The sequence below is a fragment of the Doryrhamphus excisus genome, linkage group LG19 (assembly GCF_037039965.1).
Source record: "Doryrhamphus excisus strain RoL-2023G ecotype Guam linkage group LG19, RoL_Dexc_Guam_v1.1, whole genome shotgun sequence".
NCBI lineage: Eukaryota > Metazoa > Chordata > Actinopteri > Syngnathiformes > Syngnathidae > Doryrhamphus > Doryrhamphus excisus.
In genome coordinates this window covers 5,960,574-5,985,861 of record NC_136375.1, presented here as the reverse complement: position 1 = coordinate 5,985,861, position 25,288 = coordinate 5,960,574, and the positions used below count along the sequence as shown (strand labels likewise).

The 25,288-nt window shown below is 42.5% G+C and overlaps 2 protein-coding genes across 3 annotated transcripts in view; both read left to right on the top strand.

The window, feature by feature from the left end:
• Window positions 1-25,288, top strand: part of rabgap1 (RAB GTPase activating protein 1) — a 78,322-nt gene that overhangs the window by 18,916 nt on the left and 34,118 nt on the right. For both annotated transcript variants that reach the window (XM_058056309.2, XM_058056308.2), the window contains 6 exons: window positions 115-181; window positions 2,957-3,059; window positions 5,736-5,905; window positions 5,970-6,138; window positions 7,549-7,642; window positions 8,253-8,403. In XM_058056309.2, coding sequence (XP_057912292.2) covers window positions 115-181; window positions 2,957-3,059; window positions 5,736-5,905; window positions 5,970-6,138; window positions 7,549-7,642; window positions 8,253-8,403 — 754 coding nt within the window. The remainder of the gene's footprint in view (window positions 1-114; window positions 182-2,956; window positions 3,060-5,735; window positions 5,906-5,969; window positions 6,139-7,548; window positions 7,643-8,252; window positions 8,404-25,288) is intronic.
• LOC131106849 (putative G-protein coupled receptor 21) lies at window positions 16,799-19,401 on the top strand. Its single transcript, XM_078799131.1, has one exon. The coding sequence runs from the start codon at window positions 17,458-17,460 to the stop codon at window positions 18,640-18,642; it is 1,185 nt and encodes a 394-aa protein (XP_078655257.1). The 5' UTR covers window positions 16,799-17,457; the 3' UTR covers window positions 18,643-19,401.

Genomic DNA, 25,288 nt, shown 5'->3' with positions numbered 1-25,288 from the left:
TCCAAGACACTCGCTATGTGTTATGTCATGCTACGCTCTTTACCTGTGTTTCTCTCACTGGGAGTAAAATCATCTTCTCTTCTTCTCGAAATAATGTTTTTTTTTCCTCCATAGGTGTTTTGGTCTTCTGCTCAGCCCTGGGAAGAATGTAAAGAACAGTGACATGCACCTTCTGGACCTGGTGGGTGAACATTTATTCCTGGGGTGTTCAAAGTGCAGGCTAGGGGCCATTTGTCGCTCGTGTATGTTGTTTTTACTGGCCCACAGCACATTTTAAAAATGTCATATAATGTAAAAAAAAGCAACAAAAAAAAACTGCACGGTGGATGAGTGGTTCGAGTGTTGGACACACAGTCAGGAGATCTGAAAGATCTGGGTTCGAAAACTCCACCGGACATCGTGTTGTGCGTGTTTGCGTGGTTTTCCTTTGGGTACTCTTCATATGGCTGAATCCCAAATCTACCACTTGGACCTTGTCTTATCCCCGACCCGGTATTGCGGTGTCCCAATTCTCCTTAAACCTAACATGCTCGAGGACCAGACTTGAAAGGAAGGGGAAGGCGGAGCTACAACACTTGCTGAGAAGATGGAAGTGTGGAGACGGAAAGAAACATAAATATGTAAGTAATTATTGACGTCATTCATGTCTTATTATATATTCAATACATTGCTACTCCATGTAGTAAATATTCTCCATGTATTGAATTGTTGCTTACCGCTAGCTATACCTAGCCGACTCACACCGATACATAACTTGACTGTAATGCACTATAATGACTAGATGGAGATAGCCACCACATTAGCATGCTAATTGTGAGTTGTATTTTCCAATCTAATCATCCATGCAAGGCAGCACATCGCGGTAGTGTGTTTGCTGTGGATTCGAACCACCGTAGGCCACCAGCCATTGACATGGTGGGATATGTCTATTGTACTCATAAACAGTATGAATGGTCAGGAAGTCCACTAAATAAAGCATGTAAACAACATGTGGACAGCACACCGCATCATTGTTTTCAGCACACTTTTACTATGTTACTATTATGATTGTATTTACAACAAGTTCCTATTTGTAGCCCATCCATCATGCATGTGTCATTCCTGCAGGAGATGCTGCGCCAAGTGACGTCAGCACAGGGAATCCCGATGGCGCTACCCTCTCACTTTGGAAAAGTCAAATACGACAAAAGGCAAATCTGACAGAGAACATCAATGACAGCACGAGGGCGGGGCCAAATCAACCTTATCAAGCCAAAAATGATGCTTTAGTTTTGTTGATTTTTGATATTGTTATTTGTATTCCATAGGAGACCAGGGTTCAATTCCACTCTCGGCCATCTCTGTGTGGAGTTTGCATGTTCTCCCCGTGCATGCGTGGGTTTTCTCCGGGTACTCCGGTTTCCTCCCACATTCCAAAAACATGCTAGGTTAATTGGCGACTCCAAATTGTCCATAGGTATGAATGTGAGTGTGAATGGTTGTTTGTCTATATGTGCCCTGTGGCTGGCGATCAGTCCAGGGCGTACCCCGCCTCTCGCCCCAAGACAGCGACCCTTGTGAGGAAAAAGCGGTAGAAAATGAATGAAAGAATGAATTTGTATTCCATATTTGATACATTCTATTTGTATCACAGCTTTGCAATAAATGTTACAATTTCTATGAACAATTTAATTATGTCTCATCGTTTGCCTACGTGACAGCCAGCTAGCAATGAAGGGTGATGATGTCACCATGATGTCATCATGATGTCATCATGATCAAATGGTGTCCCATTATTTCTTAGTGTCTCCGTGCCCCTGGCCCTAGGTTTTAAGGGGTAGTATTGAGATCGAGTCTACTGTATATGTGCTGTGATTGGCTGACAAAATTCTAACCAAAATCAGCATTTTACACAAGAATCAAACCAGAGTAATAATAAGTATTTTACGAGAATAAGGTAATATTATTAGGAAAGTCAGCATCATTTTACTAGCATAAAGTTGAAAAAAAGACAATGTCACACGAACAAAGTCAAAATATAAAAGTCATAATCTACAATCAAAGTTGAAATAGTTTTTATTCTAAAAATAAATGAATGAAAAACAGCTGTAATTACACAAGAATAAAGTCAAAATATTAAGAGAAAATTTTCCGAGAATAAACTCATGATATTATGAGAAAAAAAAGAAACTTGTTACCTCATTTTATTATCACTAAGTTGAAATGTATATGTATATACATACCCAAAATTAGCTGGGATAGGCTCCAGCACACCCAGGCATAGAAGATGAATTGATGGAAAACAAAATATTATGACGTTGTCATTTGGGGAAAATTAGCTTGGGGAAAAGTTCTAATATTTGGGAATTTTTGGTTTAGTTTTATTTCTTTCTGCTTTCTCTTGATTACGGAGTCGCTATATAAAGTCAAAATATCGCAAGAAGAAAAATTGTACATTATAGAATTTTTTTTGAATTAGACAGCCTATGGGATACTGCGACTCTTTTTTTGGGGCTGTCTGCCACTTTGCTCTTTTGTTCCATCAACCCACAGGAAGTCTTCCTGCATCCAACTCAGCAGCAATCTGCGGCAATCCCTGTTGAAAGAGAGAAAGCTCTTTTGCCTTTGTCATCGTGACTTGCCACTAAATCACATTCAATACAAATTTTAGCAACATTCTGCCTTTTAATGGTTGTACTATGAACTTTTGCACATTCCACTCGAATGCTTCTTTGCAGTAGATTGATTCCGCAAAACATTTTTGTCTCACTTCCATGTCTTCTTGTTGTAGTTTGGAGCGCTGCTTAAGATGCAACCGTGCAAAATGTGCATTCATGCACTCTTCTTAACCTTTGATCATATGATATAGAATTCAGCAAAGTGACTTTTAAAGTTAATGCTAATTATGGAGTGTATGTAAGTTATGTATGTGCGGCCATTAGCTCATTTCCTCCTGTGTGTGTGTGTGACCCTGTAGGAATCAATGGGAAAAAGCTCGGACGGGAAGTCTTACATCATCACAGGAAGTTGGAACCCCAGCACGCCCCAGTTCCAGGCCGTGAACGAGGAGACGCCCAAAGGTAAACTTGAGAAACTTTCTTTGAAAAAAGATGATGAACGGGCCCTCACACCCCCACGCAAATCGGGGTTCACGTGAGTCGGCGGGCATGTGGATGAAGTACTTGGTACTAGTATCCCTGGTTTGAGGAGGTGTATCAAGCAGATTTTACTATGTATGATATTTATCCAGCAGGGGGTGCCAACTTAGTCGACGTATGGATTTTCAACTTATTTTCAAACCTAATATGAAAAAATTGGGATGATGGAACCATGTTGAAGGTTGTTATGGCAGTTATACATTTCCTTGAACTTAAGTAAAACTAAAATCATGCTGTTTGCTAAGAGCAGAAAGGACACACACCAGCAAATACAAATAGATGGTGTGGACATTGAAAGGGTGAACGAAAATACATTTCTGGGGATCACAATAGATGAAAATATGAGCTGGAAACCTCATATTACAAATATACAACATAAGGTGGCCAGAAATATTTCAGTATTGAACAAAGCAAAACTTATTCTCAATCAGAAATCATTCCACGCTCTTTATTGCTCTCTGGTTTTCTACCATATCTTACTTATTGTGTGGAAATATGGGCTAATATCTATAAAAGCAATCTTCACTCGCTAAACTCTCTCCACCCCCCCCCTGCTTTTAGCCTTGTTTTAGCTCTGAATGAATGTTTGGATATTGTATTTTAATGCAATTTAATTTTACTGTTTTTACTCAACTCTATTTTTATTTCTTTTTTTCTCTACTGTAAAGCGTCTTTGAGTACTCTGAAAAGCGCTATACAAATAAATGTATTATTATTATTGTTGTTTATTATTTATATATCATTTATAATATATTATTATTATATTATTTATTATATCAGGGGTGGGCAAACTATGGCCCAGAGGCCACATGCGGCCCACCAAGCGTTTGAATTTCAACTTTTAACATACAAGCTGGCAACATGACTTACAAGTCGGATGTCTTATTCAGAAAAAAAAAATTAAAATTAAATTTCGTAATTCGATGTGATGGGGCTGCACGGGGGTCGAGTGGTTAACGCGCAGACAACAGTTCTCCGGGTACTCCGGTTTCCTCCCCCATTCCAAAAACATGCTAGGTTAATTGGCCACTCCAAATTGTCCATAAGTATGAATGTGAGTGTGAATGGTTGTTTGTCTATATGTGCCCTGTGATTGGCTGGCCACCAGTCCAGGGTGTACCTCGCCTCTCGCCCGAAGACAGCTGGGATAGGCTCCAGCACTCCCTCGCGACCCTTGTGAGGATAAGCGGTAGAAAATGAATGAATGAATGAATATCAGGGGTGGGCAAACTATGGCCCAGAGGCCACATGCTGCCCACCAAACGTTTGAATCCGGCCCACCAGTTGCTTTCCAAGTATTTCAACTTTTAATATACAAGCTGGCAACATGACTTGCAAGTCGGATGTCTTATTCAGAAAAAAAAATGTAAAACTAAATTTCGTAATTAGATGTGATGGGGCTGCACGGGGGTCGAGTGGTTAGCGCGCAGACAGCAGTTTTCTCCGGGTACTCCGGTTTCCTCCCACATTCCAAATACATGCTAGTAGGTTAATTGGCAACTCCAAATATGGGGTAATAACTATAAAAGCAATCTTCACTCGCTAAATGTACTGCAAAAAAGGTCAGTAAGGATAATTCATAATGCCGCCTACAGAGAACATACTAACTCCTTATTTCTAAAATCACAAATACTTGCTGATATAGTTCATCTTCAAACAGCTAAAATAATGCATAAGGCTAAAAACAACCAATTAGCTAAAAATGTCATCCTATACTTCTCTACAAGAGAGGAGAAATATGATCTCAGGGAAGAACTACATTTGAAACACTTCTATGCTAGGACTACGTTAAAAAGCCATAGCATTTCAGTATGTGGAATCAAACTATGGAATGGATTGAGTAAGGACCTCAAACAATGCACAACGATGAGCCAATTCAAGAAACAATACAAGCAGTTGATGTTTGCTAAATACAAGGATGAAGAGTCTTGAACCAGTCATGATGTGCTATATATATCACTATATTGACACATACTATGGTACCCATTATGGTACCCATTATGTCATTGTATGGTCATATCACTTTGTACTTCGGTACGAGGTGCATTATTTAAAAAAACAAACAAACAAAAAAAACCTTAAACTGTATTATGAAAAGCAGGAAGTGAACAAATGTAACAGTTACTGATTGTAAAAGTACCAGATGGAGGGGTAGGATTTAATAAGCTTTGCTTCTTCCTACTCCTTTTGGACATGTGGAACTGGGAACTGATTATGGGATGCACTCAATTGTAATCTGATGCATGTTCAAATGAAATTAAACCATTACCATTACCATTACCATTTCCACCAGTGGGGCCGCCATGGGATAATTTTTTTGGGGCGCTGGCCAGTCAATTCGGAGTGGTCCACATGCATGGATTCTTACTTCCTGTATAAGGTTTAATCCACATGTGACCATCTGCAGTCAAATTAGGACGCTTTGATGGTCAATGGCGAAGACGGAGAAGTTGCCGCCATGCCACGGCCACACCGCTACTATAATAACAAAGCACCTATTCTAGTAGTTCTTTTGCTTGGCTGATGAATGCTTTGAACTCCTTACATAACATCTTGCATAGTTTTCCTCCTCCAATCACATTTATTGACGTTTCCCAGATAAATTCATGTATATGACCACGGCGGTGGACCTCGTCATCACCGAGGTGGAGGAGCCGGTGCGTTTCCTCCTGGAGACCCGGGTCAGGGTGTGCTCCCCCAACGACCGCCTCTTCTGGCCCTTCAGCAAGCGAAGCCACACCGAGACCTTCTACCTGAAACTACGACAAGTACGAGCACTCACGGTGGGAAAAGTGAAAGTCGTCTTATTTGGATGCTGATTCTTTCCTCCAGATGGAACGCAAAGAGCGCAAGAGTCCTTCCTCGGACACGCTTTACGAGGTGCTGAGCTTGGAAAGCGAGACAGAGAGAGAGAAACGCAAGACCACAGCCAGTCCTGGCATCCTTCCTGGGGGGTCAGGTTCTGTGGTTCCCTCTCCGCCTGAGGACGACGAAGAGGAAGGTAATTTGGCGTCTGGCTTTTTCTCTCAGATGCTCTCGGACGAAGAAACCTCCCATAGAAACCTATAGATACCTGAGTACCAGAGGCTCAAGGCCGTCCCCCCCATCCCCCCACCAGCCCCCATCTCATGTCACTAGCTCACATGTGGTCCATATGGAGGCTGCTCAGCATCATTACCTTCAAGACTGCCATGTTGGCGCAACTTGGCCCTCTTTTGTTCATTTATTTTTAATTGCATAATCTCCACAATACCATTCCACTTCATGCACGGGTGTGGCAGGGGGGCTTGGGGGGACTTTTGCCTGTCCCGTGAATTTTCGAAGGGCAGTATGGGACCGGTTGTGGCTGTGCCCCTGCTGGCTGCTGGGACACAGTGGCCCGCTCGGGGTGGCCTGGGCCGTGGGATGTTTTTGTCTGATTTCCCTGCCCTTCCCAAGGGGTCCCGCTGGGACCGCTTGATGCTGGGGCTTGTGCCTGGGGCGCGGTTTGCTGTGCTTCCCATTTCTATTTATCCATCCATATTTATATTTATATTTATATTTATATTTATATTTATATTTATATTTATATTTATATTTATATTTATATTTATATTTATATTTATATTTATATTTATATTATAAAATTATTTTAAAAAACTGTTAGAATGCACATTTTTTTATATTTTAACTTATTTTTGCATTTCTTCCCTCTGAATTAAATTTTCATTCTTTACATTTTCTCCTTTGTAATTGTGATTTTATTTTCATTATATTTTGGTTTTATTTTTATAATATAACTTTTTTTTCGTGGGATTTTGTCTGGTTTGCCTGCCCTTCTCAAGGGGTCCCGCTGGGACCCCTTGATGCTGGGGCTTGTGCCGGGGGCGCGATTTGCGGTGCTTCCCATTTATATTTGGATGGATGGATGGATTTATATTTAGATTTAGATTTAGATATAAAATTATTTTAAAAAAATTGTTAGAATGCACATTTTTTTTATATTTTAACTTATTTTTGCATTTCTTCCCTCATTCTGTACATTTTCTTCTTTGTAATTGTGATTTTATTTTCATTATATTTTGGCTTTATTTTTATAATATAACTTTTTCCCCGGCCTGTCTCATATTAATACAACTTAAACATCTTTTTCTTTTAACAGTTCATCATTATGCTCGTAAAATACGATGTTAAATTAGGAATTAGAACCTGATCTATTTGGGCTTATTCTTGTCAAATTACTGCTGAATTTGTCAATTTTTGCTGTTTTTGATTTTTCTTTTCCTTGTCAAATATTATCTTTAGAATGTGGCCAATAGAAAAACAACCCTGGTCCACACATGGCACCGTCTAATGCCTTAATGATAGCTGTGGCGATCGAGGCGAGTCCACGGTGTGAAATCATTCCAAAGTGCGTGTTCTTGCTGTCTAGATAATGACGAGCCATTGCTGAGCGGTTCCGGCGACGTCTCCAAAGAGTGTGCAGAGAAGATCCTGGAGACCTGGGGAGATTTGCTAACTAAGTGGTATGACTTCTTTGGTCTTTTTAGTAGCTATAACTCCTCTTTGTTTTCAATCAATAAACAGGAAGTGAAAGCTGTTAATAATATGATTTATGATTCCACTCCACAATAGAAGGGATCATGTTTGGTGAAGCTTTAAGCCGAAAAAGCAAAAAAGTGCATTTATAAGAGCTCGGCCTGCATCGCTCCCATCGAAATACACGCTCCGCAGCAACCAGGAAGTGAAAAGGCATCTTGTAGCGCCGACATTAGTAGCGTTACACATTGCAGGGAAAATCTAATTTTAATTTTAATCAGTTGCAAATGTGAAAAATTGTAAATAGTTCACGGTTATTTTCATATAAAACATTAAATCGGAATGTTTGTTCCGATTCCCAATGACGCTCCATGCAAAGTCAGCCCTGGCTGGAAAACATTTGGACACAAGTAAACATTTTTGATAGAAGAGCCAAGATTTAAGCAACACATTAAAAAAACAAACCAAAACAATGTAGTTGATTTCCCGGCTGCAACCAGCAGAAGCGCTGTTGAGTCAATCTCCACTCATGAAACGGAGAGCCATTGTTTGTTATTGCCAGAGCACCCAACCTCTGCTCTTCCCTGTCTTTCCCAGGCATTTGAACCTATCCGTGCGGCCCAGGCAGCTTCCGGCCCTGGTGCGGAGCGGCATTCCTGAGGCACTCCGAGGGGAGGTGTGGCAGCTCCTGGCCGGCTGCCACAACAACGACCACCAGGTGGAGGAGTATCGCACGCTCATCACAAAGGTAAGCGTAAACCAACCACACTAACGGCTCCATCTAGTGAGGCGGGGTACACCCTGGACTGGTCGCCAGCCAATCACAGGGCACATATAGACAAACAACCATTCACACTCACATTCATACCTAAGTTGCCAATTAGCCTAGCATGTTTTTGGAATGTGGGAGGAAACTGGAGTACCCGGAGAAAACCCACGCATGCACGGGGAGAACATGCAAACTCCACACAGAGATGGCCGAGGGTGGAATTGAACCCTGGTCTCCTAGCTGTGAGGTCTGCGCACTAACCACTCGACCGCCGTGCCGCCCGGCTGGTCTTTTATGATATAATGATATATCCAGATGATGTACTGTATGTGTATGTGCAGTACTTCTGCTGTGTAAAAGTAAAAGTGCCAGAGGTGACTCAGCTCTGTCGAGTGCTGAGTACACAGTGCATCCCCGTGTCATTTTTCTCCACTGCTACCCTTGCTTACGTAAGTAAAGGTAACATCCCAAGGCCACAAGGATGGTTCCCAGGTGGTCAGAAGATGTTGTTGGTTTTGCCCCCACCCCTGCCCGTCTGCCCCTTGGACCACTCCTGGCCTTCTTTTCACATCTATCTGTAGTTCCCGTCCAAGAACAACAAGAACACGTCTGTTAGCATGGATGCTATGAATGGAATGTCAGCCCTCCCTGAAGACGGCATCACAGTAACATAATGCTGCTGGGTTTTTGTTGTTATTAATGAGACAGGAAGTTGGAAAACGCTTTTAAAGTATTTCGGGTTTAGATCACGTGCACTTTCTGAAGGTAACCAGACTGGTTAAATGGGTGGAGGGGGGGGTGAGACACTTTGGTTTTGCTCCCATTTTCATCAGCTCAACTCAAATAATAAAATAAATAAAAAAAAAAAAAGATAAAAAACTCAATAAAATATATTTTTGTCTTTTTTTTCTATTTTACTTCTGGTTTTTATTTATTGTATTTTTTTTATTAAGTAAAGATGGAAAATGTTTTTTATTGTTTTTATTTATAACGGTTTTATTGTATTATTTTATTATTTATTGTAAAAAAAATTATTTTATTTATTTTATTTTATTTTATTTAGATGGAAAACCTTTTCCAAAATGTACACAAAAGTCCTGAAATGTTGTTCACAATTGTGTCCTCAGCACATTCGTAATTCATATTTCATCCACCTTACATGAGACTGTTATCACACGTGTGCCTTAGCTTGGCTCCAATAAAAGGTCACTATGGTTTATCTTTATTTGGCGGTGGAGGCTTTGAATTTTACGGCTTTCACTCATTGTTTTTTCCAAATGTATATTTATTAATACATCACTGGTGCTTTATGGTTGACTATGAATGTTATGAAGGCTTAATAGAAATGTTAAACATTTTTTGCCTCGCATCTTAACGCATAAAAATGACGAAATGAAATTAAATAAACCAGTAGTAGTCTACTGGTCACTGGATGTCAGTAATATTACATTGATGAGACCTTAGCCACAGCAGGAAGTACTGTCCAGAACAGGAAGTGGAAGCACACAATTAAAATATTCCACTTGCCTCGGTGTAAGTGGAATTGTGACGCCTGAATTGTGTCCAGATCGGGCAAGGTGATCTCGTCACGGTGTCAGTGGTACCGTGATGGGGGTGGGGTTAAGTTATGGGCAGGTGGACAACAAACCTAGCTGCACGTTTTGCAGTGTCCTTTTATTGTGGCCAGCCTGAGTCAATGAATGATCTTGCTGTCTAATCATTATCATAATCTTGGCGTGCCACCCCGGGGGGGTGGGTGAATGATCAATTATGAATGTACGCTGACACTGAAGAATATTGAATAGAGAGGCCTTTTGTGTACATGGAAAAAGTTTGAGATACATATTCACGTTCATCTCATGACAAATGGGAGCCAAAACCAAATTTTGGTGTTTATGAAGTAGTAATTAAGACATAATAGCATGAAAGGCTAAAACGATGAAGCATATACGATAACCAGTGCTACCAGTCCAAAGATTGTGATAATGGTCATGGTGTAGTTTGTTTCAATTCCATTTCCTTGATTGTTTATTTGTGAGGAAAGCGTGAGGAATAAATGGATAGCGGTTCGTCCTGTAGGTTCGACTCTATACGAAAAGTAACATTTTGTCTTGTTTGTTTTCTTTAATTAATCAAAGAAAGTACTGTGGGAGTCCCTAACAACATATTACGTAATGAAAGTTCTTTTTTTTCTCCATTCTCCATTACTATTAATAATGAACGCGTCTTCTCATGTAGTAATTAACCAATTAAATATTCAATCTACTGTTTTTTTTTAAATATTTTGTATGCATACCATCCACATGCCAGCTTTCAATTAGTTGTGTTGTCTGTGTGTGTGTCTGTGTGTGTATGTACGCACATTGCGTCCGAGCAAGCCACCTCTTTGACCTGCGGACTTGGTGGCCTCGGCGTGCAGGAACATGGTGTCCATCTGCATCTATGACGAGGGCTGTTGATACTGGAGGTGGGAATAGTTAGACACGGATGCTAGCCCTGATAGGACGCATGCTACTGGAAGTACCCGATTATCTTTGAACGCTGACTAATTGACACCAAAAGCAAAACTCATGAGGCTGTTGTCGCCATGGCCCACTTTATTTGCAGTGTTTCCCAGCGCACTTAAACGCAGCAAATTGTACTTCCGTATTAAGACTTAGAAAGTGAGGGATAAGAACATACACTTAATCTTGTTCTTTATTTTTCTTTATTTACACCACACATACACACATAATAAATACATTGTTGTGATGCTCGGAGTGTTCCTGAAAGCATCTTGTTTTATTCAAAGGTGATGGTGATGCACATTTGCATATTTGGGGTTGGAATTGCACTGCTGTCAGAATAAAGCTATAAAAGGGCGTCCAGCGTGACTCTGTGGTGGTGGTGGTGGTGGGGGGGCACTGTACCTTCATATGCCGTCATAACGGAGAGGCGTGGCTTGACATGCTGTGTATGCCTCAAGCCTCAATCGTACTAAACACGGAACAGAATCCATGAAAGGAATTAGTTCCCTCTGTTCACGCTATTATTGACAGCCCATTAAAGAACAGCCAAGTAAAATCTGAGCTGTTGGTGTTAGCATGATATTTGCCCAACCAAATGTGCCTTTTTCTCTTCTGGCGGCAATGCCCCCCTAAATAAACGTCTAAAACGAGGAGGACATACCAAGAATATGCCATCAAAGGTTCTCAACAGGACGCTGCTGTGTGACTGTCAGAAACACATGACATGTGTCCCACTCGGTGGTCCACGTGGTGCATGACACGCATTGTGGCCTCTGATGTGCAGTCCAATTGGCCCCGCACATTTGAAGGCAATGAGAGGCCTTCATTACACTCGGCTGCGTGAAGCCCTCTCTTCCCTCTTTGCCGCTTACGCCGGTGGGAGGGATGGATGGAGGCGCTGCTCACCGAAATTGCCAAACCCCATTGGCGCGGCGTACCTTCCCTGCGCCTCGCCTGCGCCCGGTCTACAAAAATAGGGCCCAATCTCACCCGTAATTGATCCACTGCTTCAGAGTAGTCAGTGTACAGCTTCGGCAGTATAGATTTACTATCCACTGAAAGTGACTCGCGTGTAGAGCAGCCTCACGATCTGGGGCTGCATGAGTGCTGCCGGTGGAGCCCAGACACACCTCCAAGATGACAAGCGCCTTGCTGAGAAAGCTGAAAGTGAAGATGCGTGTTCATGTAATGGTGCATTCCCTGGCACTCTTCTTCCAGCATTGCCAGGGGAGGGGGCTTAGGACTTAGGGGGCACTCACACGCCCAAGCACGGTACCTCTGGCTGAAAGTGAGTGGTATGGTGATGTTATTTTGTGTCATGCCCTGCACACTGCCTGAATAGGGCACTGTGCCCTTTAAATGGCAGAGGTAGAATGTGTGGGTAAGAGCATTTTTTGTTGCTCAGCGGTGCCTGACCAAAGCATAATGGGGAGCTAGCAGTGACCCCCACCCCGCAACCCCCTCCATGCTGCACCTAGCACACACATAAAGTATTAGACGCATAAAGAAGAAGCCTCGGCTCAGCATCCAGGTGTCACGCCATGTCACGCTCCCGCCGCTTATCAGTCCGACTGCACATCTTCTCCCATTCCCGTCTTTCTGGCGCTCCATTCCTTTTCTCCCGTTCCCCTCCCTTTTCTCCTGACTGTCATTTATTTTTAGCTCCTCGTGTGGTGGGCAGAGGGGGTGCGTGAACGCAAAGGAGTGTGTCTGGATTTGCCGGGCGGGTAGGGGGGAGTGTGAGAGAGAAAGGTGGTGTGTGTGTGTGTGTAGCATGTTTGGGTCTCCATCACGCGACAGCAAATTGCTCTGCACGAGACAAACTCTGCAGCCTCCAGAAAGTCATTGGAGTGAGGATATGGGATGGTGCGGCATGTGCAATATTAATGTCCCGTGTGGCTGCTAATTTTAGCGCGGGATCCCGTGTAATTAGATGTAATCATAACAGCACACATCCGTTAAGACTCCGAGCAACATGGCTGATAACTTGTTAAGGAGACCCAATTTAAAATTAGGCCTGAAATGGAGTGCCTGAGCGGCTCCATCGAGCTTATCACAGAGAACTGTCTGCTCAGAGGGGCATTATTGTTTTTGCTGGCTCATGGTAGCTTTCAAAAACAGGACGTGTGCTAGGCTAGACCTGCAGCATCTGCAAAATCTGCTGGACCAAAAGGAATCTGTGTAGGTCTTTCCCATTTATTGCATTGAAACTCAGACGGGGGGGGGGCATATTCCACTAGTTTTCTACCAAGCATCAAAGAGCCGGCTGCATGGTGGGCGAGTGTTTAGCATGTTGGCCACACAGTCAGGAGACCTGGGTTCGAATCCCTGCGTGCATTGGTTTTCTCTGTGGACTGCGCTTCCCTCCCCCATTCCAAAAACATATTAGCTTTACTAGCCACTCTAAATTGTCCATAGGTATGACTGTGGGTGTAAATGGTTGTTTGTCTATATGTGTGCTCAGAGTGTACCCCGCCTCTCGCCCAAAGACAGCTGGGATAGGCTCCAGCGTACAACCACCTTAGTGAGGATAAGCGGCATAAGAAATGAATGGATTGATGGCATCAAAGGTCCCACAATAGTTTAATCAAAGTGTGACTAAAATCTAGTCTCGACATTTTCCAAGTGCTTTTAGTAGAGTAGTAGTAGTAGTACTACTAGAGTAGTAGAGTTTAGTAGAGATGTCCCGATCAAGGTTTTTAAAAGCCGTTAAAAATTAATTCATTTTCTACCGCTTTTTCCTCACGAGGGTCGTTGTCTAGTAGTTGTCTTCGGGCGAGAGGCGGGGTACACCCTGGACTGGTCGCCAGCCAATCACAGGGCACATATAGACAAACAACCATTCACACTCACATTCATACCTATGGACAATTTGGAGTGGCTAATTAACCTAGCATGTTTTTGGAATGTGGGAAGAAACCGGAGTACTCGGAGAAAACTCATACATGCACGGGGAGAACATGCAAACTCCACACAGAGATGGCCGAGGGTGGAATTGAACCCTGGTCTCCTAGCTGTGAGGTCTGCGCGCTAACCACTAGTCCGCCAGAAATTTCTATCCTCTAACTCTGAAAACATATCACAGATGTTCATTTAAAGGGATAGTAGTTGCTGTTTACATGAGTTGTATGACATCACCATTAGCAGCGTACTACAGCAAGAGTGACTTACCTCACCATGCCCACCAAACTGGACCCTTGAATCCAGGTCTAGTCGGAGATCTGGGCCCGACATACTTAGCTGCTGGGGTCATTTACCAGCAACGAAGCGGAACCACGTTCCTTGTCAAGGATCTAGAACTGGACTCATGGGACGGTTCCCATGCATCCTGGGAATCTGGAAAACGATTGACCAATATTCCAGTCATGGAAAACATATGGAAAATGCCAAAAAAGTTAGGCTTTGTGTTAATTTCTGTTGTCACCTTCGCTTCTGGGCAACATGAAGATCACAACGCTTCTCTGTTGGTACCCGTCACAGCGCCCTACGTGACGCCATCAGCCCGTCTAATTGAGTTGGATTTAACAGTACCTCTTACGGACTGAATTAGACTAAAAGACTATCCAACAATATAATGGATGGTCCACTGCTAGCTTTACCGTACCAACATGACAGCACACTATGTTATTTTCATGTAGCATCTTTGGCAGGCTCGGTTTGTTCCCCGCCAAGTGGTGTCGGGTGTTCCGGAGGAGTGAACGTTCAGTGCTTGTTTTCCACCTCTCAGAACTGGCTGAACTCTCACCTGTGTGCTCTGCCACCTCGCAGAGAAGCTAAGTTGCTAATGAGGGGCTCCCCGCCAGGTTATTGAATGGGTTGCTAATTAACTGAGGCTGGGAGGTCTAATTACTTTGCTGTTGGGACTTTGGCTTTCTGGGTTTTTTTTTTTTTACCAGTGTGGAAAAGCAGAGGCTGTGGTGTGAAAAAGTGTCAGGTCAAATATCTAAACAACAGAAAAAGTGTTGTTTTACATCAAAATAATAATTTATTGGCAAATATAACATAATTAATTATTTACAATTTTCATCCTTGGAACTAAACTGTGTGTGTGGGCATGTATTAAAATTTCCCCAGAGTGCGTACGTAACCTTCTGCACGCTACACTCCTCGACACCCTTCCGCTTCCTCCTGGCTGTGGAGTCCATTAATACATGCAAAGGATCCATGCCGAGCCCTTTTCAAATGCACTTTTGCCACCCTGTGGCCATTTTTATGACATAACTGCGGTTGCGTCATCACCTTGTGCGGATACGTCGTTGGGATCGGGCGTTCTGTTTTATAAAAAAGTATATAAACACGTCTTTGGTATTGAATGAATTAGGAAATTGAAGATGATTGTTTTTGTGGTATTATCTCATCCTCCATGAGCTACATAGTGGTTAATATCTATAATAAAATACATAATTATGCACAGCACACCCTCAAATATGGTGCACATTTATTCAAAAATGTCAATCAATATTTATTCATTTATTCTTCAATCATAACGCCTCTTGCTACTGCTATGACTATCGTCATTAGCGTTGTACTCGCGACCTCTTTTTATGTGTGTTGGGTCTTCTATGTAGGGCAAGGGTCTCAAACTCAATTTACTTGGGGGCCACTGGAGCTAGGGTCTGGGCGAGACTGGGCCGCATCAGGTTTTCCCCCCCCAAAAAAAAACGCATTTATTAAAAACTGAAAAATGAATAAACTTTGCTTTGGTTTCGATTTTCTACAAGAAAAGCTCTGATAAAACATGTTCTCAGATATCTTAATTTTTATTTTTCTGCACAAAATAAGATGAAAAATAAATAAACAAATCAAGAATAAAGAAAATCAATCAATCAGTAATAAATAAATATAATAATAATAATAATAAAACTGCAAATAATAAAAACTTAAGAAACCACATATAGTTGGTGGGTAGACAAATTATTTTTTTCAGATTAAAATTACCAAAGCATTATTAGAGCCCTGTAGACATGACAAAACACGACTATAGTCACATTTATACTCTTTTTATTTACAACATATTGCGCAACTGCAGGGTCTTGAGACACATGCTAACTCGCAAACTAGAGAGCTAGCGACCTAAACGGTAGCCTTCAAGTTGTTTCCTTTAAACTTAAATAGCCAAAAACGTACCACTTCCACACGGATAGGGAGGATAACTATTAACAGTTATTTAACCTTTAACATGAACATTAATCAAACGTAATAATTTTTTCTGGGTACATGATACCATACAGCATCCATATCAAACTTGCACGGGCCGCACTAACATTAAACTTTCATATCAAGGCGGGGGCCTCAAACTAGTGTGTTTGAGACCTGTGATGTAGGGTATGCCCATAAATGCCACTATGTGTCCACTATGAAAGATCAATTTGACCACCTGGTGAATCAATATTTACTTTCTGTTCCATGACTTTTTCCTTATGTTGTTTTAGTTTGTTTTAGTTTTTGTAAATATAAAGGTGGAAGGAAGGGGGCTGGAGGGGGGGGGCAGCTCAAAACACTTGCCATGCAGCTTAATATCAGGAATGTTTTCCCCTGCGAGTCGTGCAGTTGACCGCCACCATTGTTGACGACCATGCTGTGATCAAGCTGAGTAATGCTGCTTTGTCACAGCGTTATGTAGTAGCCATCATATGCTAACTGGTGAGCATGAGAGCACAATTGAAATGGGGGGGGGCGGGGGTGTGAAGTATGAAGGTGTGGGATGGAGACAGTCCCACGTCTCTTCATGATGACTTTTGAAAACGGAAAAGGGAGGGTTTTCTTTGGAGAGAGAGAGAACGAGAGAGAGAGAGAGACGGTCACTAAAAGAGGATAAATCACCAAGAGGAGGAGGAGGAGGAGTAGGAAGCAAGGGGGCGGGGGGGTTCTCCCAGCATCGGTATGCCTGCCCGCCTCATTTCCACTCCAGACGTCGTGGCTGCTGCTGCTGCTGCTGCTCTCCAGAATGGGAATAACAGCTGAGCTGCGTTTATTCCTGTCAGGCGTTTTCAACATCTGCCGCCTCACGTGCCGCTTTTCATCCTGCCAGCTGTGATCCCGTCGCCAAGGACCCGGCGGGAAGAACTCCCTGCGAAGAAGTGGCAAGTCAGACGTGGAAGTGTGATGGTAACGAGGTAAAGACGACGAGACAGGAGGTATCGTCTGTGGTGCCTGCTTCCGTGCTCCGCATGTCACATCGCGGCGTGTTTTCGGGAGTCCGGGACTACAAACATGTAAACGGGAGCCGTTCTTCTGTCCCGTCTGCAAGGAGATGTTGAAGCCATCTCAGCCTCGCGTCTCGAGCATAAAGCAGCCTGAGATTTCTTGCCTGGACAAACGGAAACCAGGAGACACTGAGTTCTTCTGCTAAAAAAGCCAGAGGACATCTTCACCTTCCTCCGTCTGCTCCGCTTTTGGAATGAGGTGTCGCTATGGAATTCAGTCCGCTTTGGATTGAAACCCTACAGCTCTTTCCAACGCCAGGAAGCTAGCGCCCTGCCGAATCGTCCTTGGGGCTCCCCATACCCTTGAAGACCCGCCCAAGATGATGAATTCCTCACTGGATCCACTGGACCGGACCCCTTCTGACCTGTCAAACTTCTCCGCCCCATTCTGCTTGCTTGAGATCAGCTATTCCAGCGTCTTCACCACCTGCTTGCTGGAGGTCTCCATCATACTTCTCCTTAGCGTTTTGATCATTTCGGGCAACCTGGTGGTGATATTCGTCTTCCACTGCGCCCCGCTGCTCAGCCAGCACACCACCAGCGCCTTCATCCAGACCATGGCGTACGCCGACCTGCTGGTGGGCGTCAGCTGCCTCTTCCCCACCTTGTCCTTGCTGCATCACCTCCAGGGACTGGACCCCAAGCTCACCTGCCAGGTGTTCGGCTACATGGTATCGGTCTTGAAATCCGTCTCGATGGTGTCGTTGGCGTGCGTGAGCGTGGACCGTTACATCGCCATCACATGCCCTCTGACCTACGCCGCCCTAGTGACGCCGTGCCGGGTGCGCTGCTGCATCGTGTTGATATGGCTGTACTCTGCGCTGGTGTTTCTGCCTTCCTTCCTCGGGTGGGGCAAGCCAGGTTACCACGGCGATGTGGTGGAGTGGTGCGCCATGGAGTGGCGGACCCGCCCGGCCTTCACCACCTTCATCGTGGTGCTTCTCTACGCACCCGCCACCTTCACAGTCTGCTTCACCTACGCTAACATATTCAAGATCTGCCGTCAGCACACGCGGGAGATCAGCGAACGCCACGCCCGCTACCGGCCCCAGCAGCACCAAGACCCCGCCATGACCTCTGGATCTCTAGTCAAGGACAAAGGGGAAGTGGACCAGAGGAGCTCGCAGTACCAGCAGCCCTCCTCCACGTACCCGGATAAACGATACGCCATGGTACTGTTCCGGATCACCAGCGTCTTCTACATCCTCTGGCTGCCGTACATCCTCTACTTCCTGCTGGAGAGCGGCGGGATCTACCACCACCCGGCGGCGTCCTTCCTCACGACCTGGCTCGCCATCAGCAACAGCTTCTGCAACTGTCTCATCTACAGCCTCTCCAACTCGGCCTTCAGGAAGGGCCTCAAGCGCCTCTGCTCGTACTGCTTCCAGCGCAGCGCCGGCGGCTTCGGGGTCAGGAAGCCCAAGAAGGCCTTCATCGGTTCGGTGGAGCAAGGGTTCGGGTCAGGCTACTGCGACGCGGGAGCCGGCACGACGTGCCACGTTTAGGTGACATTTGGAGATGTTTTGCCGACATTTGGAGATGAAAAAGCAGGCGTCATTCTGCCGCCGTCGTTCCTGTCACATTTGGAGGTTATGCAGACGTCCTCTCTGCAGCACGCCACAGCTGGCGGTGGGAGGAGCCTGCAGCCAAGGATACCTCGTCCTAAATAATAGCTCCACGAGGTGTCATTCGTTCACGGGCAGGGAAAAGAGGACTGAAAGTGTTGTATCTATTTGGGGGAAATTATGTGATGATTGTCGGACGCCAGTGCTGAGTCCGGGACTGACCTTTGACCTACGTCGGTAGAAACACAAAACCGATGGACAACTCCTGTGCCATTTTCCAGTCTGGGTTTGCACTTCAATGGTTTATTTATTTGGAACATGCTGAGCAACGTTACATCACATGTTTACACGAATAAGAGGAGGAAGATGCAGAGCGTATTTCACCCGACTCCTTTCTCCGTGTCCCAACGACCCGGGGGGTGTCCAAACGCTTTCCTGCGAGGGCCACATGTACATAATAGAGGTTATATATTTCCAAAAAAGACTTCATCTCAGCTTTGTCATTCACTCCAAGTGAAAAAGACCATTATTCATATCAACTCCATTGCACTTCTTCTTCTTCTTAAAAAGTTGTCTTTGATATTTTGACTTTATTTACATCATTTTCCCAAACTTTAAAAAAAATTGCAATTCTCTTTATTCTTTTCTTTTTTTTTATATTTCAACTAAAATTACATTATTTTTCCTCTTTTATGAGTTAATACAACCTTTTTTTTCCGAATATTTTGCCTTTATTCATGTAAAATTACAGCTTTTTTTTATTTAAACTTTATTTTGTTTGTTTCTCATAAAGACACATTTTTTATTTCAAATTTCAACTCCATGCTAGTAACGTAGCATGATTTTCCTTCTATTACTATGAGCTTATTTTTTGAAAAATTGCAATTTTTTTCTCATTAGAGTACGACTGTTTACTTTTTATTTTGACTGTTATGTTTTTGTTGAATTTTTTCCAACAATTTCAACATTCCTGTACATTTTCTTCTCAAAATTATGACTATTTACTATGACTATGATTTTTTTTCTTAATATTTTGAATTTATTCTTGTAAAATTACTGCTGATTTTGTTAATTTAAATGTGGGCCAAACAAAAAAAACAGCCGTGTTTTGCAAACGGCCCCCGATCCGCGCTTTGGACACCCCTGATTGAAGTGCTACTAGCGTGTTTATGATTTATGATCAACGACCACAAACGGCTTCGACTGTTATCATAATGTCTGCTGCCGACCCCGCTGTTGGGGTCATGCATGCCGGTTTGTCGTGTTAAATGTCAAGCAAAAAAAAAAAAAAAAGTACATGTTTTTCACATTAATTGTACGCCAATAATTGGTACACGGGTTTTGCCGGTACATCTGTTGCCTGAGGACGGCAGCCGCTGTAAAGACACGATGTACACTGGAGAAACTCGAATGCTGCCTCTTGTCGCTGTCGGCCGTGGGTGGCTTCAACTTACTTAAGGACATGCAATGCCGGGGCCACGCAGGAAACACACAAACCAAAACAAAGGCGCCATTCTTCCAGGGCAACTAGCATGTGTTTGTGTGCATGCATCACATCACGTATGGTACCTTCCCATCATCTGGCTAATCTTTCTACCTTTCTGTCCCGAGTGGCACATCCCCTTCAGCTAACTGAATGCATCCTTTGGCGTTTCTTTAAAACCCTTCCGTACCTGTTTTATACCAAATAAGGAGTTTTGCTAATCTGTGAGAGGGTTTTCTGCACAGTTGTTGCCTTGATGAAGAAATTATTAGCGAATATTTCCAGAGGGCTGTGTTTTTTCTAGACATGTGACTGTTAGAGCGTACAGACGGGGGCGGTGGCTGAGTCTTTGTACTTCCTTTTCCTCATTTGCTCGAGTGCGTCGCCCGCGTACTGTCCGTGCTCTTGTGACTCGCTTCAGGTTTACGAACTCGAACCGAACACGACCAACGGCTGGATGAGACTGTTATTTCAAGCGAAGGTGCTAACGTGCTATCGCCCTTCCGTCCATCACTCCACTAAGTGTTTTTTTTTTTATTTGAATTCGAATTAGGGCAGCATGGTGTTTAAGTGGTTAGCGCGCAGACCTCACAGCTTGGAGACCAGGGTTCAATTCCACCCTCGGCCATCTCTGTGTGGAGTTTGCATGTTCTCCCCGTGCATGCGTGGGTTTTCTCCGGGTACTCCGGTTTCCTCCCACATTCCAAAAACATGCTAGGTTAATTGGTGACTCCAAATTGTCCATAGGTATGAATGTGAGTGTGAATGGTTGTTTGTCTATATGTGCCCTGTGATTGGCTGGCGACCAGTCCAGGGTGTACCCCGCCTCTTGCCCGAAGACAGCTGGGATAGGCTCCAGCACCCCGCGACCCTTGTGAGGAAAAGGCTCAATTTGAATTTGAATTACGATGATGCACAATCCTGTTAGGCTGCATTGACACTTGTGGTGGGGAACTCTGGTCCGTGCACGCTAGCAGTAAAGAACATACAAGCCAAACAAAGGACTTGATCGGGCATCTTTGGTCGTCACGTAATGCAAATATTCGAAACCCGCTCCGAACAACACATAGCAACATTTTTGTAATTGAATTTATTATTTATTAATTGAACTCTCACACGGCAAGTATTTTGTCCCCTATGTTTACCTTCAAGAGAGCACCCTCATGGGTCTCTCGGACGGGCACATGTTTGTCTGTATGTGCCCTGTGGTTGGCTGGCCACCACTCCAGGGTGCCTCGCCCAAAGACAACCCCGGCCACCCTCGTGAGAATAAGCGGTAGAAAATGAATGAATGAATTGTACCAAGTGAGTGTGAATGGTTGTTTGTCTATATGTGCCCTGTGATTGGCTGGCGACCAGTTCAGGGTGTACCCCGCCTCTCGCCCCAAGACAGCTGGGATAGGCTCCAGCACCCCCACGACCCTCGTGAGGAAAAAGCGGTAGAAAATGAATGAATGAATGGATTGTACCAAATGCTCCTCAATGACGGGAAAATAAAACATTGAGCGCACCGGCTGCTGGGAGCGTGTGCCCGAATACAGTGCACCTTGCTGGGCCACGCCAGGTGGCTCCCTCCTCTCTGTCTTCTGGTTCTCCTGATGGTAGGAATGTGGTAGATATTTCATGAAGACTTAAATCAACATTTTTAAAAGCAGATGTAACAAAGTTATCGGGACTGAGAAGCAGTATGTTGTCGATTTTTGGTGTGATCAAAAAAATTATTATGCATCTCTAATTATTTTTATATTCTGCTATATTTCTAAATAACTTCTAAAATGTACGACTGTATTAAAGAGCGCCATGTCGAGAAAGAGCAGAGCGGAAAGACGCACCAGAGTTCTATGTAACCCCAAGTAAACATGTGTGGAGGCAGGCTGAGTTAGATTCCCTTGCTGTCTTCCAGCAGGGGTGTCACCCAGCCAGCCGGGGCCACTTGGAAGCCGATAGCAACCCGTGTGGATACGCTAACAAGCTATGGATATATCACATCTCAGCTTTCAACATTTTAGTCATTTCAACGTCAATTTTTTTTACACATTATTTATTTTCCACTAATTTCTACTTTTTTCTTGTGAATTATCCTATTGTAATATTATTATTATATTATATATATTATTTATTAATATTATATTATTAATTTATATTATATTATTAATTTATATTATATTATTAATTTATATTATATTATTAATTTATATTATATTATTCCCATAATATTAGGACAACTATTTTGTTTTGTTTGTCATAGTATTACATCTTTAAAAAACTTTTTTTAGACATTTATTTTCCACTCGTTTCTACTATTTTCTTGTGAATTATCTTATTGTATTATTGTTATTATATTATATATTAATATTATATTATTAATTTATATTATATTATTCCCATAATATTATGACAACTATTTTGTTTAGTTTGTCATAGTATTACATCTTTAAAAAAACTCACTTTTTTTATATTTCAACAGATTTTCCCCCTCATAATATTATGAGTTTATCGTCATGCAATTCCAACTTTTGTCTTCAATCTACTAAAATGATGTTTTTCCTTGTTATTATTATTCCATCCATAAATTGGATGACCGCTATTTTCTCTTCATATTTTGACTTTTATCTTATCTGTTTTTTTATCTCATTTGACTGTTATCTTAGTTGTCTTGTTAAAAGACATTTTTAGAATGCGTCACGGGCCAATAAAAAATCCTCTGCGAGCCGCCGATGGCCCCCAGGCGGCACTTTAGACACCCCTGTCTTCAGAGAAGAAAAAAAATGTTGGATTTTATTACTTTTTATTACTTTATATAATAAAAGTAATAAAATATTACTTTATTATTTTATTACTTACTTTATTACTAGAAAAGGCATATTGAATGTTTGTAAAGCGAGCTACCGGAGGCCATTGCATTTATCAGCAAAAAAAATCTTTCCCAAGGCGATTCTACTGTAAAATGTTTTTACGCTTGAAGAGAACACGTCAGATTGTAATCAACTGGTTTTTTTTGGCTTAAAAAAGAAATAGAAGTTGATAAAAATGGGGAGGTGGGGGGGGGGTGTTGCTGCTGCTGCCAAGAAACGTACATGCACTACTTTGACTTTGTGATGCTTCCAGAGATATTCTTATTGTTATTATTATTATTATTATTGGTTGGTATACGCCCAGCAGGTTGTGCGACTGCATCAGTGACACACACACACATGGACATAGCGTCCTTATCTGTCTCATGATCTCTATTGGATTTTCTTCCTGGTGGTTATTTTGGGGTGTATGTAGGCCACACCAGCACGCCACTAATTGCCCACTCATGACCCAGCTTTTGTGAGAAGCCGACTTTGGTGACTTTTTGTTTGTGAGAATCGTCAAATCTCAACGCCTGCGTGTGTGTGTGTGTGTTTGTGTGTGTGTGTGTGTGTGTGAGATGAGCTGATACGGTGAGCTTATCAAGATGTTGCTGAGACCATGTGACCAAGAATACCACCAAACCGTGTGATGCTTTGTACAAGAGGTGGCAAAACCTACATGTACGGTACATGTACTGTATATTGTATTATAAGATGTACATGTTGTGTATCTGTACTGACAAAATAAATGTTGTGTCTGTGTCCTGTACTATACTGTTTTTGTAGTATAAGTAGTCAAGTATCAGCCTTGATGCAGGCATTTTGGCAGTACTTTTGGGAAGACCTACTAGGAACGTTTGTTTGTTTATAGCCCAGGTTCATTTTACATTTAAGATGTGTAGCGAAGCCTGCTGTTTTCGGTGTCACTTTACTTTAAGAAGGTACACAGAAATTCAGTAGTTACTGATGAACTAATGAGGAAGTAACAAGTAGTTACTGAGGAAAGTAGTGACTGAGGAGCTAATGAGGAAGTAAACCTGTTTGGTTTCATGTTTTAAACAAAGCCGTCGTATTTGGGGTTGGGTATCATGTCCCTGAGGAAGGAGGTGTTTTTTTTATGACATTTTAAGATGACAAAACTTTAATCACGAGCGTTTTAGCACCTCTTCTCTCTCAAGTGACACAAGGAAGTGTGAGAGATGATGGATTTTTCTCCTGTTTAACAGCAGACAGACTAAATAACTAAACAACGTATTGTAATATTTTGAACCCTGTGCTACTAAAAAAAAATTGAAATCTTCATAATATTATTATTCTCATAAAATTACAGCCTTTTTCTCATTAGAATAATACTTTTTTGTCATATTTTGATGTATTTCTCAAACATACGCCTTTCTTCCATTTCCGCTGTTTATTTTCTGTTTATATTCTGCTGTTATGACTTTATTCCCATTAAATTTTGACTTTATTCTCATAAGATTATTACCTTTTCCACAACCAAATTTTCCAAAAATGTGAAATTTATTTTTGTTATTTTACTTCTCATAATATAACTTTTAAAACAGCTGCTAGCATTTTTTAGCAATTTTCATTGGTAGACACGGTTATCATGCTAGCATGTTAACAACATTAGCATAGTAGTAGTTTTAGACATTTTGATAGGTAGACACGTCAAGACGTAGCGCTCTCATGCTAAAGGTTAGCACGCTAGCATTAGCATAGTTGCATTTTTAACCATTTTTATAGCTAGATACATATATGTATATAAACATTTACTGTAGCATTATTATGTAACGTGTTAGCATGCTAACATTAGCATAGTAGCATGTTTGGCCATTTTCATATCTAAACACTTATATAAACACTTACCAGTGTTATTCTAGGTGTTAACTTGCTGATATTAGTATGTTAGCATTGCTAGTATCTCACATTAGCAATGTAAAGCATATGTATAGATAGATGGAGGTCTGTGCTCTTTTCTCGTTCCTCAATATTATTCATTCTTGTAAAATTACTGCTGATTTAATTTCCATTTTCATTGATGTTTGTTTTTGTTTCCTGGTTTCGTGTTTTTTGTTGTTGTTCAGGTTTCTTGTTAAACTATACTTTTAGAATGTGCCGCAGATAGCATACGCAGTACCAACACTCTGTGCCGCAGTGGGCCACACTTTGGACACCCTAAAGTAACAGAATGTTTGGAGAGTGAATACGCCGGCCATCGTGGAAAGATTGCAAAATAAGTAGCAATCATGCAGAACGTCATCAT

What these genes read in the sequence shown, in the direction of transcription:
- LOC131106849 (XM_078799131.1), top strand. Translation starts at nt 17,458, where the DNA reads ATGATGAATTCCTCACTGGATCCACTGGACCGGACCCCTTCTGACCTG.